At 40.8% G+C, this 17,149-nt stretch overlaps 1 protein-coding gene across 1 annotated transcript in view; it reads right to left on the reverse strand.

Moving 5' to 3' along the window:
- Window positions 1–16,383, reverse strand: part of CRYBG3 (crystallin beta-gamma domain containing 3) — a 64,869-nt gene extending 48,486 nt beyond the window's left edge. The window contains exons 1-3 of the mRNA XM_035116450.2: window positions 15,788–16,383; window positions 4,361–4,439; window positions 470–915 (exon numbers count right to left, since the gene is read on the reverse strand). Coding sequence (XP_034972341.2) covers window positions 470–915; window positions 4,361–4,439; window positions 15,788–15,936 — 674 coding nt within the window. The 5' untranslated portion in view covers window positions 15,937–16,383. The remainder of the gene's footprint in view (window positions 1–469; window positions 916–4,360; window positions 4,440–15,787) is intronic.
- Between the last annotated feature and the right edge of the window lie 766 nt (window positions 16,384–17,149).

The raw sequence follows: 17,149 nt of genomic DNA on the forward strand, positions 1-17,149 counted from the left end.
ATCCTCTCCAAATGTCTGGGTGAATAAGTGTGTTCTTCACCCAGTGCCAAAACATGAATAATAGCAGTGTTTGATAGTCCAAGGGGAGTTTGATAAATGGATTGCCACCACAATAGCTGCGTAACTATGGTTAATGGTTTCTGAACAAGGCAAGATTTAGAAGTCAACTTTGGTTTGAAGTTGATTTCTTAATTCTGCCTTGTGGCTTATGAAGCCAGGATTTAATCATGCAAATCAGGATCACATCATTTTATGACATTCATTGGAAAATTTAAAAGAGAAGCTAGGGTGTGCATTAAATTCCAATTATGGTTACTAACCCATTAAAACTCATAATTACCATAGCATTCTAATATTGTGGCCACTTGTAAGCATCTTTCAGAAATGAAAAAAGGATGTCCCAAAGATATCTTAAAACATTTTGTAATACTGAGCATACCTTTCTATTGAGACAAATGAAAAAACTTACTTGGATGCTTCAGCAGATTGCTCCTGTGCTTTCTGTAAATCCTGTGAGCCAGGACTGGTGCTTTTAACAAAGTTAGCCTGTTCCTCTTTGTTTGTTGCTGTCTGTTCACCTCCAGGTGTTGAAATGACAAATATTTCTGGTTTTTGATGGTCTGCATGTCCACCTTCCTGATGACTAGCTGGACTTGCAAAGTCTTTGCCAGTTCTGTGGCATCCATCCCCAAGGTTGGAATGCTCAGTTTCTTTGTAGGATGATTTTGAAGCAATACCAAACAAACTCCCAAGATACTGGAAAAATCCTTCTTTGGGCTGTGGCTGTCTGTCATTACTGGCGTTTTTGCCTTCATGAACTAAACTAGGAAGGCTATTAGCTTTCTTTAATTCCTCCTGAGTGGTGGATCTGCTCAGCTCTTCAGTTGAGAGGTTCTTACTGTCACAGACTGAAATCTGTAAGGAAAGAGGTATTTTATTAATAACGATGAGAGAGAAACTAAATTATATTGTTTATCCTTGCAGCGACCCTATGAGAGGTTGGTAACAAAGAAGATTAGTCTGAGAGATGGTGACTCAGGGAGCTTTATGACTGAACAAGAATTTGAAGCTTGGACTCTCATATCTAAGTCCAAATCTCTGCCCATTTAAACTGAAGTGCATGTATAGTACACACTGTTTTAATGCTAGCAATTTGGCTAATGCACTGTAACATGACTCATACTGACAAGACTCCTTTCTGCTTCCATCAGTGGTGGAAACTTAACTTCCTTAGAGCAGGCTTAAGGGAAAAGATGCCTCGAGGGTTGCTTTTGTGGTGGTGGGAAATCAGACAGCTTTTCAGTATCAACGGATATTATTACACCACATACACTCTTGTAGAAGCTATTGTGCAACACTGGCTACAGAACAGCACTAGCAGCTATTTTCATTCTACACCCTATTTATTATAATCCTTTATCCAGTTTACTCTGTAGTGGACATGCATCATGCTTCTGTTTAAAATCATCCAAACCACACATTTCAGAACTCTAGCAAAAGAAACACTTTAGGAGATCAGTACATTCTGGAATGAACATGTAAGTAGTAGTATGTTTGCACAAGTGTATGGGTTTATGTTGTTCAGCAGCTTTCTTTCACAAAGAAATGATGGCTGTATCTTAGACCTGTTTCTATTTGAAGAAATAAGAGCTGAAACAAGCATACTGGATGCTATTTAAAAATAGCTAAGTGGGGAGTGTCAAGTTATAAGATAACCAAGACAAGACTTTGGTTTCAGGAAATAAAATGTTTATACCTGAGCTAAGGTGTTATATAAGAGGGAATATTCAACCTCAAATCAGAGGTAAACAATTACCTTTAATCTCTGTGAAAGTAACCAGTTTGAAAATATTTTCAAATACTCTTAGTTTTTTAAAACAAAAATATGGGCATCGTAATTGCTTTGTTATGTTTTCAGTAACTCCTGCGTAGCATGGCAAAATGAAGATTCATATATATGGTCTTCAGTAATATCTGCCTCAGGCTTTTTATAATATCTGCAATTATGCACCATTTTCCTATTTGGCTAATATATATTTTTCTGCCCCCATTTACATTAAGAGAGAATAATGGTTTTCCTCCCCCTGGTGATTATATTGTATCACGCCCAAGCTGCTACAAATCTTCTAAGAGTTGTTATTATTTTCTAAATATTTATAGCCTCTTACCAAAAGAAGTTTTCAGAATCAGGCACCATCAACTCTGCACAAAGCCTCAGCCAGTTATGGGTTGTTGTTTTTTTGCAATAGCATCAGAAGGGAAAGTTGGAACTTTAGGGGAACCAGTTATCTGTATCAGTGGCGTTCACCCAGGAACAAGCACTGCTGTCACCTGCCTTATAATGGCATCACATAAAACAGCAACATGAGAAATGGATGCATATGTGGCGTATTGTGAACTGTGGATGACATATATTCTTAAAGGCACTTAAGGCTCCAATGAACCATATAGATCAACACGAACAATACTTGGGAACATAAAGAGCACAAACAACCGTAGGAACAAATAATGTGTCATATATAGTTATTTAAACTGATAAAGCAGGATGGATCTGCTCCATGTAGGATGCTGTTTGGGTTAGCATGCTATTTTGTAGCACCCACAACTCCTCTACTCTTGTTGATTGTTTCTCTGATTCTAATACAGTGGTGCCTCGCTTAGCAAATGCCCTGCTTAACGAAATTTCCGCTTAATGAAAGGATTTTTCGAGCGGAGGTTGCCTCGCTAGATGAATGCGTTTTACGAAAAATTCGACTAGCGAATTGCGGTTTCCCATAGGAATGCATTGAAATTCAATTAATGCATTCCTATGGGCAAAATTTTTTTAAAAAAAATTCTATGCATTCCTATGGGATTCGCTAGACAAATTTTTCGCTATAAGAAAAGACCAGTGGAACGAATTAATTTCGTCTAGCGAGGCACCACTGTAATGAAAAGCTGCTGGCACATTAATTCCTTATGTGCTTTGAACACAATTTAGTTAAATCCTGTGATTTACGGTAAGTATAAGCAATTTAAACTTCATCCATTTGATTAATGAACATTTATGTCTGAAAAACAATGCAAGTTTGAATATTGGCAAAACTTGTGACAATATTAACATTTAATTAGCATTTAATTATTAGAGTGAGTTGAAGGGTCAAGTAATTATCATTTATTAATCTTACTGTCCCTAATATCTGCAACTAAGTAAGTCATGCCCTTGGACATACAGAGGCATTTTAATCCATTCTGGATTTTCTACTCATGTCCTTCTTCTCGGTCAGTCAGCTTCTACCTGGCCTCTTTCCTAAATGCTAGATTTTTAAATGTTAGCTTTTTGCTGTTCCACAATGTTGTAACAGTTTCTGGTATAAACAACAGGCTTATTTTTAAAAGGCACTCTTTGACCCCATTTGTACATAACAATAAGTCATGCTTAATGGCTTATTGGGATAGCTCAGTGTGCTAAAGTATGCCACCCAATCATTCCTGCATTGTTTCTCGCTGGCAGGAGCAACAATTATAAAACTTTTGGCTTGTTATGTCTTAACAGCGACCCCAATGTGTTTCCCCCCAACAAACCACAATCAACAAGCCAAGAATAAACCATGGCTTCAAGATCATGTGGTGTGAGAGGGGAAGAGATAAATGTGTGGCTGCGTATATGGAAAGTATATGAGTGTGTGTGAGTGAGAAAGAGAGGAGGAGGAGGAGGAGGAGGAGGAGGAAGAGGAGGAGGAGGAGGAGGAAGAGGAAGAGGCATGCCTGTGGCCAGTATATGTTCTATGAGTGTGTGTCTGTGTGACAGTGTGCATCAGTGTGCTGTGGTCACCCAGTATATTTTTCCTGGTACAGTACTTGGGAATGCTCCCTGTTGTTATTATTAGACAGCCACAGTATTGGGGGTGATGGGTGGATGTGAAGACAGTATTTGTGCGATCTTCACAGTCAGGACTAGAAGGACATAGGTGACTTCTTATGGCAAACATGAGGCTATAAGAGAGCAGAGTGAAGCAGCAATAAATTTGTATGATGGCATACCCCTGTGGCAGCAATTTGTTGAGTGCTAATCACAGCACTTTCTCAAAATTCAAAATATGCCCATTGGTCCAAAACGTTTGGCAATCTGTGTACTAGCATGTTTCTCGACCCTGTTGAGTCGTTAACCATAACTTATCATAATTTATGTTTACAAGTACATATGTTCAGTTTCCACTGCCTTCTCCATACTTATTTAATTGTTGTTGGCATCCATCTGCCTCAAGAGACAATGGAAGAGTGGAAAAATCAAACCATTGGAGAATCACAGTGCCCGCTGTGGCTTTAGAGACTCAATATCAATCAAGGCTCCTTTAAAATTAGCAAATACAAATCTGACCTTTAGCAGCTCTGGGAGAGGGGTGCTCTGCTTTCTCTGAAATGCCACACTAGTACATTCATTTTGATCGATTTCAAGGCTGAAAAAGAAAGAGAGAAGTTAAGCTATTTTAAAAGTTTGTGAAACAGTTCCAACAACAGAAGTAGAGGTGAGCTCCTTTTGCTTTATTGCAGGCTGGCTTACCCATGAAGCGGGGTGGAGCAGCTGCCACAAGTGGCGGAAGCCCCTGAGAGGGTACTCCTGCGGGCACCCCACCTGTCCTCCCAGTGGCAGAGGTGGTGGGCAATGGTGCTGGTGGGGTGTGTGACCGCAGTGCCAGAACAAAAATTCTCATTTTGCCCCAAGTGGTGAAATGGGGCGCACTATCCTAACTTTATTTTTCTGTTTCACTCTGTCTGGACAGCTTCCCTATTTACGCTTTTCAAAATCTTCCTTAAATCTATTTCTTCAGAAGGGATGGGTGAAGCTGACAGGTTTGGTTTCTCTCCATTTCTCATTTTTCCAATCTTAAGTTCAGTTATGCACATCAGTCTGCAATCCCTCCCCCCCCCCAGTCCTCATGAAAAGTAACCAGCATTTTAGTGTGAATTTCTCCTAATATATACAATATTGTATGTAATTTCCCCTAATATACAGCATTTTCTAAATCAATTATCCCTATTATCAACCATTTTTGTACATTATTTTCACTAACTGTGAATTTTATGTACCTTTTTCTCAAGTAAACATATGCAGTATTCGGCTGGAGAACAGAATCAGCATCACAAAATTCAGAAAAATATGATTTTCAATTCATGAGTGTGTTGAGATTCACATACTGTTTTGGAAAGTGTGAACTGGGTAGCTTTGCCTTAAAATGCAAACTGAATTGAATTTCTACACCTTCCCTATTCTTTAGTAAAGGCTTCATTGAAATAGCAGCACTACTGATTTCTGAACCTTTCCTTACTATAACCTCAGAACTGTTTTGTCAGTTCCGGTCTTCAACCTCATATTTATTTTGTCCATTCAAAATGTAAGCACCATGAATGGGTTGGTTCAGACAGAAGGGTAGAGTCACTCAGTGGAGAGGTATTAGGAGGAATCTGAAACTTGCTCTGCCAGGAAGCTGAATAATATTTCTGTGCTTTTATCACCTTATAGAGGGTAATTTTATATTATGTACATACATGGTTAATTGCCAATGAGATGAGGAATCCGTTCTTGTATTTCTGGTATTGTTTGTTATATGCCTATCGTGATTGCAGGGTTAAGCAAATTATAAGTTTGCCATTTGCTGTGGTTGTCCTGTCACTTAGTGAGTAAAGGTGTTGGCACAGAAGCAATCCTAACTGTCTTCAGTATCTTCCTGGGTTAAAGGGAAGTTTGGACCAACTGACTACAAAGCTTTCAAGCAAGAATTCTCTTTGACTCAGAGGGATTTTTGCATTGTTCATGCATTAAATTAATTACCCATTTAGCTTTTTGTGGGTAAGTGCTGCTTTATTTTGAATATGTATGGTTGCAACAAAGAAACGCTTTCCCATTCTAACTACTATATTTGCTAGTTTTAGTCTACCTAAGCACCATAGGAGGGACACGGGTGGCGCTGTGGTCTAAACCACAGAGCCTAGAGCTTGCCGATCAGAAGGTCAGCGGTTCGAATCCCCACAACGGGGTGAGCTCCCGTTGTTCGGTCCCAGCTCCTGCTCACCTAGCAGTTTGAAAGCACGTCAAAGTACAAGTAGATAAATAGGTACCACTCTGGCAGAAAGGTAAACAGTGTTTCCGTGCGCTGCTCTGGTTCACCAGAAGCGGCTTAGTCATGCTGACCACATGACCCAGAAGCTGTCTGCGGACAAACGCTGGCTCCCTCGGCCAGTGAAGCGAGATGAGTGCCGCAACCCCAGAGTCGTCCGCGACTGGATTTAATGGTCAGGGGTACCTTTACCTTTTTAAGCACCATAGGACTCAAACAGGCTGAAGTTACACACTCAGAGAAGATGTTTTATATGCAGGGTTTTCTTACATGTATGTACCCATGGTCCTTGCTTTTCAGTGCATGTAGACCTGCTGCACATATATAATCATCACATGAAAAATTACACATGGATTTCACAAATTAACTTCACAAAGAAAAATGGAGATAAATGGGGAAAGTTAGCATGCCATACGACAATTATTTTGAGATGTATAAAATGTAAGTTCACTTATAAAGACATGCAATAGGTTTTCAGTGTAATGACATTATCTCTGCTAGCTTTTCCCAAGTATAAATAGGACAGGATTGAGCTTGAATCAGTTGCAGGGATGCACCAACATAAGAATTAGAATCCGACAGTAAATTTGGTATGTGTGGTGCGATTCAGTTAATAAAAACTTTTCACATAATTCTGCTACTGATATTATAAAAAAGATACAACTGCAGCCCAATCCTACGCAAGTTAAAGCCCATTTTATTTATTGGGACTTACCTCCATGCATAGGATTGCAGTGTTATGGTAAGTAAAAAATGTTTTCTTCAGTGAATGTATATTTTGTGTAGCAAAACTGAAGTTAGCTGCTTTTTATTTATTCTAAGAAGTAATACATAAAAAGAAAGAGCAATGTGAGGTGGTTTTAGAATCTAAAAAACAGTACTTTTCAGAAATACATTAAATGAATATTTAGATGACAAGGAAGATTTATATAAAGCATTACATAGGGGGAAGGAGTTAACACCCTTGATGGACTAATGGGAAATCGGCATATCTCTACTTCACCCTGGGCTACATGACAATTTCTGCTTTTTTCTCTGGTTTATAGCTCATTAACTAATACTTGTGCCAACACAGTTTCTCCTTTTCAAGAACATTTTTTGAGAACTGGGTGGTCAGGTTATCTACATTGGCTGTTAATCAAGAGCTGTCAAGTGTACTTAAAACCCAATGAAATAAATTATGATTTAAGTACATACAACACTGTATGCTGGATTTTTGCCATTATTTGTACAAGGCCTCTTGTTAGTTGATGACTTATACAAAAAATAAACCACCTGTTTTAAATCCAAAAAATCTCTGTGTAGGAAAAAAGGTGATTAGGTTGGTTATTTCCAAACTCTACTTTTTCCCATTAAGTGATTCTGCCTTCTAGAGCTGTAAACAATAAGCGTACAACTGCTGATGCCAATAATATATTTAGAAGAACAGGCAAGTTATTCCTGTATTTTGAAATGAGAAAGGTTATTCAGAATTATAGCCTTTCTTAGAGGTTAACAAAGCTGTACTCTAGAATGTTAAAACCAGAGGACAGCTAATGTAATACACTGTAGAAACGATCTGGTTTCATAAATTCCATCCATTTATAAGAAACTGTACAAAACAAACACACAATGGCAGGAACAACAAAATTAGCAACACTACAAGATAACAGAAATAGCTAAACAAATAAATGTACACAATGGGCACCATCAACAACAACTTTTCTGTAAAGTGACTTGTTTAAAATTAACTTTAAATTGTCTCTTAGGTAATCTAGATAAGACGCCATTCTTGCAATTAGCAACTGCATGAATACTTTCCAAAAAGTAAACAGACATGGGGGAGGGTGTTGATCCAGATTGGTGGTAGGGTGGTTTTTTTTAACCTTTTGCCCCCTAGATCTGATCTGGCCTCCCACACCTGCTATTTGCACTGCAGGTAAAACTCCTATTTATGCCAACTGATCTGTCCAGTTGGCCCAACTAATCTATCTAGCTCAGATAAGTTTTTTTTGAAGAAAAACAAGTTACTACATTTAATACTAATGCACAGGTGAGATGGCATCTGCAGATAAGAATTGGCAGGTGGGAAACGAGTGCTTAAAACTGTCCTGCAATTCTGCCAATTCTCCCCTGCTCTCTCTTCCTCCAGCCAATTCTGAGATTGGAAATAAATTCATATTGGGACTTGAAGACCTGGGGGAGAGGGGAGGACTGCAGGGAAGAATAGGGAGGCAGAGGAAAGGCTGAGCACCACCTCCCGCCTTCCAATTCTCCTTTGCAAGTGGTGATGTGACTGCACTCCCTTACATTCACCCAATAACAGAACGAAAAGATAGTGTACTCTTAATACTATTGCGAAAATGAAAATTCAGCTTCTTACAAAATGGAATGGAACACCCACTGCCCCCACTCAAAGCCAACTTCTTTGGAACCCAGGGTCACAAAGACTGATGCGGGAAAAAGTTACAGGCAATCTTCCTGTTTATATACGTTGCTTATGATTTTCATTAAAACGGCAGGAGCCAAATTAGTTATTCTGAAATACTGTATTCTGAATTTGTAAGAAATATGAACCAACTTTGAAAATGATTAAAGTCTTAATGCAGAGCCTTAGATTTAGAAAAATGTGAGATTCAATTAGAACATACAAGATACAGGTAGGCAGCCGTGTTGGTCTGAGTCGAAACAAAATAAAAATATTCCTTCAGTAGCACCTTAAAGACCAACTAAGTTTTTATTTTGAACATACAAGATGTTATAATAGACTTTATTTCCAAGCTGCTAAAGTGGCCCAGTTCAATCACATAACCTGAAAATCGAATTGAATCGCCTGTGCAAACCAGAGAACACAAATCTTCAAAGACTGTCCAAGTGCATTTCCTTACCTTTGTTCTGTACCACAATTCTCTGTGTGTGTAAAGAAAAAGCCCATCCCTTCTCTTCCTTTATTGAACCACCCCACCCACATTATGTATACAAACATTTGTTTGCCGTATTAGGCACCAATGCTCGGAACTTAGAAGGAAACAGAGCACTGGCAGGAGAACAGACAATGCAGTTGGGTAAGTATGGGAGGGGTAAAACTGGAAGACAGCGGTTCTGGGTTGGACTTTCAAAGGGTGTTGTCATTCCAAGAATGATGTTTGACAGCGAAAGATTTAAAACTCTGGTAGGACTGAGTAGAATACTAGTGTCAGTATCCCTCATTAATTTAAGTAGCACAATGGTGGTGGTGGGGCTGACAGAGGATAGTAAGGATACGGGGAGAAGTTCAGGGATACATGGAATTATGGATGCATCTGCCATACCAGCTACTACAGAAAGTACCTCTAATTTAGCTACATGCACACATGTTCTCCCTTAGATTCCTCCCGAGAGCATTTTGAAGGAAATAAATAGGAATATTTTAAAAGTTCAAATAATGCAAAAGGCAGTTCTAGGAATATTGAAAGGATAAAGGATAAAGAATTATTGCTATTGAGGTTAACAGCTAAGGCAACCAGCTATGTATTTGTGCAACTAAGCTGCTGAGTTTCACTATAGCAATCAGCTGCTTGGTGCTGTTTTTCAGGCCTATTCGCTTCTGGGCCTTTATTCTGCAAGTGGAAGTTGGGGGGTGCTGTTTTCTCAGATTCCTCTGCAGCCTCTCAAAGATCTTAAGATTTCTGGAGGACCTTCCAGAACAGCCTGGAAGGTGGCTACAGGGTGAGGAAGAACCACCCCTTCATAGGGGCTTGCAACTAGGAAACTGTTTCTGCTTCACTAACGGCTCACAACCTGGGAACTACGGTAAATAGTATGGCTCTATTTCTGATTTAGGGCTCCAAATTGGAATGCAAAAATAAATACATATTCTTCCTGACCAATTTGGACTAAAAACTTAAACAGCTCCATTTTTTATGACTGCAAGAGAAACACGGAAGTTTTAATTGTGCAAAATAATTATTTAAATCCATGCAAAACAATCTATGGTATATTTCAAGATTATACCACTGAGAACATCAGAATCTTCCCATAAAGGCTCTGAATTGCAGAAAAACTCTCAACAAATTTTAACTGTTACATTAAAAATACATATTGTTGACCAATATTACGCAAAGCAAAAGATTTAATCTGCAGTGCATATGAACATCAGAATGTTTTATTTTTGTACAGAGCTCAAGGTCAATATTGAGCATCAGGATTATGGCAGATTACACTGAGATTTTCCTACTGTCATCTGTCAAGCATAGCAACTAATATTAATACAGGCTATACATTAGACAAGTAGGTCATAGGAAGATTCCAACATGATTTTCAAATTAAAAGTAATGTTTCTGCTACTTTGTAGCAACACATTTGAGAATATTGAATTTTGATTAAATTTAAACAATTACATCACAAAGAAAGGAGCAGCAATATCTTGTATTTGAAAACAAAATATTGACCTTGATACTTCATACAAAATATTGACCACATGATACTGGCCCATGTTTGCATATGCTCATAGATCCAGCAGTTTAAAACAGGATTATGTAAATGTTTAAAGTGCCCGTTATATTTATGATGTTGAAAATGATGTCTATATTGCAATCTAAGCAGTAGCAATTTTAAACGTCAAGAAGCAATTTCATTTCGGCTATAAATTACAGTAATAGCAAAAGAAAATCCTAGCAGGCATTGCAAAATAAAGAAGAGTTATTTAAATTATTTCAGTACTACAAGATGTTAGAACTCATTTCCCAGTGGTCACAGAAAGTTCTGCAGTTGTACTTCTTTACCCTGTACAAGATGCAACTCCAGAATTCAAGGAGATAAATCAAGCATCATATTTATTCAAAATTGTCTGTCCTAAAAAGTGCAGAGTGATTTACAGAAAGTGACCTTTTGCAAACTTGGTTCATCTGCACTGAATGGACAAATGAGACAGAAATCTTAGGAGGGGGTTAGGCATTGAAAGATCTCTACCAGAGGAACCATCCTAACCTTGCCCAGAATATTAAATCAAACTCATATTTGCTCCAAACCAAGTCCCTGATTTATCTAATAGTTAGTACTAGTATTAGGCTACCAGGATAATCATCCAAAACGTTGGCTAATGTACACATGCTTGCCTTGGGACAGCTAGAAAAGGGTTGTATATGTTTGGTGGAGGTTGTCAGAAGAACTCCTCCCTCTTCTCCTGAGTATTCTGCTTGCCTTCTCCAGCAAAGAGCAGGCATAGAGGCTTTGTCACAAAACTGCTGGACACAGAGATCTCTGAAGGCTGAGCAGCCTCACAACTGCTAGGTCCTTCAGCCAGCTGTCTCCATGAAGCCAGCAAACAGGAACACTCGCCAGTGAAGATCATCAGCTGATATGCTGCAAGATCTTTCCACAGCAAAGTAGCAGCAACAACCACTAAGATCTTTAGTGTGCTAGCTCCATGGGACTGCTACTTCATTTCACTATTCACTGTTGTCAGTTTTCTAAACTATATAGTTAAACTTCAGCCAAACACAAGCCAACATTTATGCTCTTTTATTTGCAACCATGAGCTAAAGAAATGTGTTTTAAAATTGGGGGTGGGAAACTTTTAACCCTCCAGATGTGACTGAACTACAACTCCCATCAGCCCCAGCAAGCAAGACCAGGGACCAAGAATGATGGGAATTGTAGTTTAGCAGCATGAAGGGGCCAAAGTTTGCCCATACAGTGGTACCTTGGTTGTCAAATGCTTCGGAAGCCGAACGTTTCAGTTTTTGAACACTGAAAACCCGGAAGTAAATGCTTCTGTTTTTGAACGTGCCTCAGAAGTCGAATTGCTTCAAAGGCGCGTTTCTCAATTTCCTCAATGGAATTTGCCAACCGCCCATTGCACCTTGGTTTTCAAACGTTTTGGAAGCTGAACGGTCTTCTGGGATGGATTACATTCAACAACTGAGGTACCACTTTATCTGGGTTTGGGGGGGGGCATTCCATCTGATGCACAGTAACTAAATTATTCTACTCTAAGGGTGAGATCCAACTCAGTTATAGTCATAGTAGACCTGCTGGAATAAATGGATGTACAGTCTTACCTCATGTTACGTTCGCTACGGGATACGTCTTTTCATGTTGCGAATGGGCCGAACCCGGAAGTCCTGGAATGGGTTACTTCCGGGTTCGGTGCGCGTGCATGCGCAAAACTACTTAATTACATCATGCGCCTGCGCAGACGCGGCACTTCAGGATGTGGCCTCTTCAGGTTGCGAACGGGCCTCTGGAACGGATCCCGTTCACAACCAGAGGTACCACTGTACTCTTAAGATTAATGTTGGATATCAGCCAATAGATGTGGGGCACTGTTAATTTTTTGTACAGCACATCCATTTAAGTGCATGTAGCAAACTGTGAAAAAGAAGACTGTTCCATTCCCAAAAAGCTAACGATAAAAAATAGACAATAGAGGGGAGGGGGAATCAAGGATAGCACGAGATTATGGTGAGCATTTAACTGTAACTATAACCTAAATTAAAACGTTTATTAACCATTAATGAACCATTAATGAAAACGTTCATTAGACAACAATAGTTAACTAGAATCCAATAGTATAAACTTTATTCTAATAAAACAGTTATTAAATGCATATACGGTTTTAAAATTCAATTTAAGACAGCACTGTCTCATAAATACTCGGTAGTGTTTATCTTCTGTTGCCTTAATGGCTTTTGCATTTTTATGTTGCAAGCCACCTAGAAATATTTATAAATAAAGCCCACATCAGTCTACATCAGCCATATGCTACAACTATAAAAGCATAGCTGATGTACATAACATCTGTTTACCACATCCAAACCTGCTATACAGTGAAAAATCTATTATCACAATCTGAATCAAATGACTGTCTCACAAGACTGTAAAGGGCTCATTAACACTGTACATATTGTCTTAAAACTTTCATCTAATGTATTCATTAGTTCAGTATTCATACTCTGTCACTTTAAACATTCATATACAGTAGCAGGCTGCATTTGGTCAATGAAAATAAATGAAAACCTTTAACTCTCTGCCCCATGGCAGTGATATTACAGTCATACCTTGGTTTAAGTACGCTTCGGTTTGAGTACTTTGAGTTTAAGTACTCCGCGGACCCGTCTGGAATGGATTAATGCACTTTCCATTACTTTCAATGGGAAAGTTCGCTTCAGGTTAAGTACAGACTTCCAGAACCAATTGTGTACTTAAACTGAGGTACCGCTGTACTATTATTCTTATTCATTTATTCACTTTATACTATTGTCCTTCCTCATGAAGGAGCCCAGCAAGGTGTCAAGACTATTTGCTTCTGGAGATAGTAATCAGTAAACCAGGGAGATTTACTCGTAGTTGAGATAGACGTGCATCCTATTCACAATGAACTTGATGGATATAAGAGATTAAGTCACATGCAATAAACTAGGGTGAAAATCCGGACACAAAAGTTGTTGAGCTTTCTTTTTTTAAAAAAAGGAAATTTCTGACATTTCTACCCAGGCACTCTTTCTGACTGCCGTATTCCAGCTATGTCCCGGAAATTCCAGGTGTATGGCAGCCCTAAATAACCTGCAACCAGAGTTTGTTTCAAAAATAATTTTAAGCAGAAATATGTCCAGTGCAATTCAGAACAAGTTTACTCCACATTCTTCTATTTTATACACAAGGGAATTTTTCCAACTTATAGTTGCTTCAATACTACAAGCCAATCTGTGGCCTGTTTCCTAAACAAACAATGTTTTTGTTTACATTTTTTAATAATCTAGGAAATCTTCCATCTTATTATTTGTCATACCTTAACAACTCATTGCTCAACAAGAACCAAGACAAGATGCCAAATGGCTTACAACTTCCTGTACATTAAATGTCCAAAGCCAGAAACAAAAATATATTTCTGTGAAGGAATTATTCCTTCATTTTAACCAACAAAAACACTTGATTCTAATTATGGTTACAGGTAGGTAGCCGTGTTGGTCTGGATCGAAGTAAAATAAAAAAATTCCTTCAGTAGCACCTTAAAGACCAACTAAGTTTTTATTTTGGTATGAGCTTTCGTGTGCATGCACACTTCTGAAGAAGTGTGCATGCACACGAAAGCTCATACCAAAATAAAAACTTAGTTGGTCTTTAAGGTGCTACTGAAGGGATTCTAATTATGGTTTAGCTAAAATCCAGAATAAACATTTAAAACGCCATTTAAATATATACAGCTGCTTATTCACCAGATGAAGCAATGTGGAGAGGTCTGAAATACAGTTCATCTTATGTGCAGGTTCGGTTCCACGGTTTCCACGTATGCATGTAAATCACATATAGCCAAACCTCTTCAGTTGTCCTGTGGCTAGTGGGTGAAGGGAAAGAGAGCACTCCCAGCACCAATGTGTACCAAGTGGGCCTTTCCCAGCAAGAAAGGCAGAGAGCTTAAAAGCTCCTTTCGCACTGCTTGGGCAACCTGGTTCAAAAAGAACTTTAAAATTCTCTGCCTTCCTTGGGACTTGGCTCGCACAATTTCAACCAGCCCACCTTTGACTGCAAATGCATGTGAAATGAGGGATTACTGCATGCTAAAGTAAAGCAGTTTCATGGTACAGTATTTTCTGGGCTTGGTCAGGAGGTTTGTAATAGGACTAGGTTAACTCAGACTCTGGAATGTGATTACAAATAATTGCACAGTAATTAGTTTCTAAAGAGAACCTCTGCATTTCCTGTATGTGAGAAAAGTTATTCCTAACAGAAATTCAAAATTATGGTACTTTACTAAAAGCCGTGTTATGTTGCAGCAGCACAGTCCCACGCATGTTAGGCAGGATGCAAGTCGCAGCTTTAAATGGAGCTTATTCCCAGGAAAGCATGTCTAGGATTGCAGCTATACTGTACTTCTTTGGTCAAAACTGCTTGGTAGGAGAAGAGGAGGGAAGTTGCTTCTATAGGAAATGAACTTTAAGGGCATCCATATGGAATATCAACTTCAGATTGCTCAATCTCAGAGATGCACTTGCCAGTAACTATTAACTGCTGGAGTAATAGATTTAAGAATATTTAGAATATTTACTTACTGCCCATCACAATTCACGATCCAAAGGCAGTTCCCAATATATATATATACTGATATGAAAGACATCGCTTGCCCTGTCAGTTCCCACGAACTCACTTTTTGCAAGTGACATCTGGAGTGCCACGTTAAGTGCCTTTTGACTAGAATGTCTCATGGCAAATGCATTGTTCCAAAATGAGAAAGTGCTTGAAATCGAAATTAAGTAGGGTCCAACTCTGATTTCTTTGGGAAAGCAGGAGGGGAAAGAAAGAGCTTGAAAGGAAACAAGGCAGTGGACTCGAGTGACCCAGGGGGAACCCAGTCTCATTCAAGCCGCCCAGCACACACACTTTTGCGGGGTGTGGAGAAAGGCGGCGAAGAAGTATCCTTTCCGCACGGTTTGGCCGTGTTGTACCAACCAGGAAATGCCACTTTCGCCCACAGCCGCGCTTCCCTCCGCCAGTCCCAGCAGCAAGACAGCTGCTTCTGTCGCCCAGCGATGGGGCGCCGCGACAGAGAAGAGCTGGGACCGGCGGGGAAGGCCGGGGACGAGGGAAACGCGGAGGAGGGGCTGAGGCGCCCGAGCCGCAACCACCCGCACGGCGAAGGGCAGCAACTTCTTCAGCCGAGCAAAGAAGAAAGGAAGGAAGGAGGAAGAGACGAGCTGCCGCTGCCGGCCTTGCTCGCGCCCTTTCCCTACCTGCGTGCGCCCGGCTGCTGGGGAGGAGCAGCAGCTGCTGCTGCTCTGCCCGCTGACTCTTGCTCCTTGGACGGGCTCCTGGAGAAAAGTCGAGAGAAGCTGCTGTGCCAGGAGGAGCCGCTTCTCCTTCGGCTGCTCCCGCCGGACATCTTCCCCGGCACCGGCAGAAAACGAGGAGGGCTGCTGCTGCCCTCTCCTTCCTCCTCCTCGTGCTTTGGCGGCTGCGAGGGGCGGCTGTCCCCCCTCGGTCCCCTCCCGCGCTCGCCGCCGCAGCAGCCCTCTTTCCCAAGTTTTTAGTCCGGTCCTCCAGCTGCAGGACGCGGGGAAAAGGAAGTACTGTATGCCGAGCAGCAGCCAGCCACTGATTTCTGCCCCCTGTGGAGGCGGGAAACGCTGCACGGCTCCCTCGGCCGACCGGCCCACGAGGAGGAGCCATGGCCGCTTCCAGAGCACGCCCCTTCTTCCACGGCCCGCCCTCTCTTTCCCCAGGCAGCCGGAGCGTGGGCTCGTCGGCCAGGGCTTGGGCAGGACGTTCCCGGTGCTGCTGCTGCAGTCGCCTCCCTCTCTCGCTTCTGCCTAGAGCTTCAGGTCGGTCAAGTTACAGCCTCCCCTCAGCACAGAAAACAATGGTTACCACTAAGCACGTGGGCTTCTCGACGGCAGCGGGAACGCGGAGGCGACTTGCATTCCGCTCGGGGGCAAAGTGGGCCATCTCCCAAACAGCTCTTCAGCCGCCCAACTGAAATGTGTTTTTTAAAAAAACAAAAACCCACACCCACACTTTTCCTCACAGAGGGCCAGTCTTGTTGCAGCCTCTTGCAGGCAAGCAGGACAAGAAAACAAGAAGAGCCTTCCAGCAGCACCTTAAAGACCAACGAAGTTTTTTATTTTGGTATGAGCTTTCGTGTGCATGCACACTTCTTCAGATACACCATGCACACGAAAGTTCATACCAAAATAAAAAACTTAGCTGGTCTTTAAGGTGCTGCTGGAAGGAATTTTTTTTATTTTGTTTCGACTATGTCAGACCATCATGGCTACCTAACTGTAAGAGCTTTGTGGCACTTTAAAATGCTTCGTTTTTGGCACAGGTTTTTGGTGAACTACAGTCTGCTCCGGCCTTGAAAACACTGGCCAAAATATGCACCTGGATCCTATGCAGGTTTTATATTATTGCATTTACAGTATATCCCCCTTTTTTGCTCAAGCAGCTCAACCTACATGGTTCTCTCCCTTCTGATTTAATCCCACCAACCCTGTGAGGTAGGTTAGGCTGACAGACTGTGACTGGCCCAAGGTCACCCAGTCACCAGGCCCTAGTCCTGCACTTTAACCACTCTAACCACTACGCCACACAGGCTT

The sequence above is a fragment of the Zootoca vivipara genome, chromosome 4 (genome assembly GCF_963506605.1).
Source record: "Zootoca vivipara chromosome 4, rZooViv1.1, whole genome shotgun sequence".
Taxonomy (NCBI): domain Eukaryota; kingdom Metazoa; phylum Chordata; class Lepidosauria; order Squamata; family Lacertidae; genus Zootoca; species Zootoca vivipara.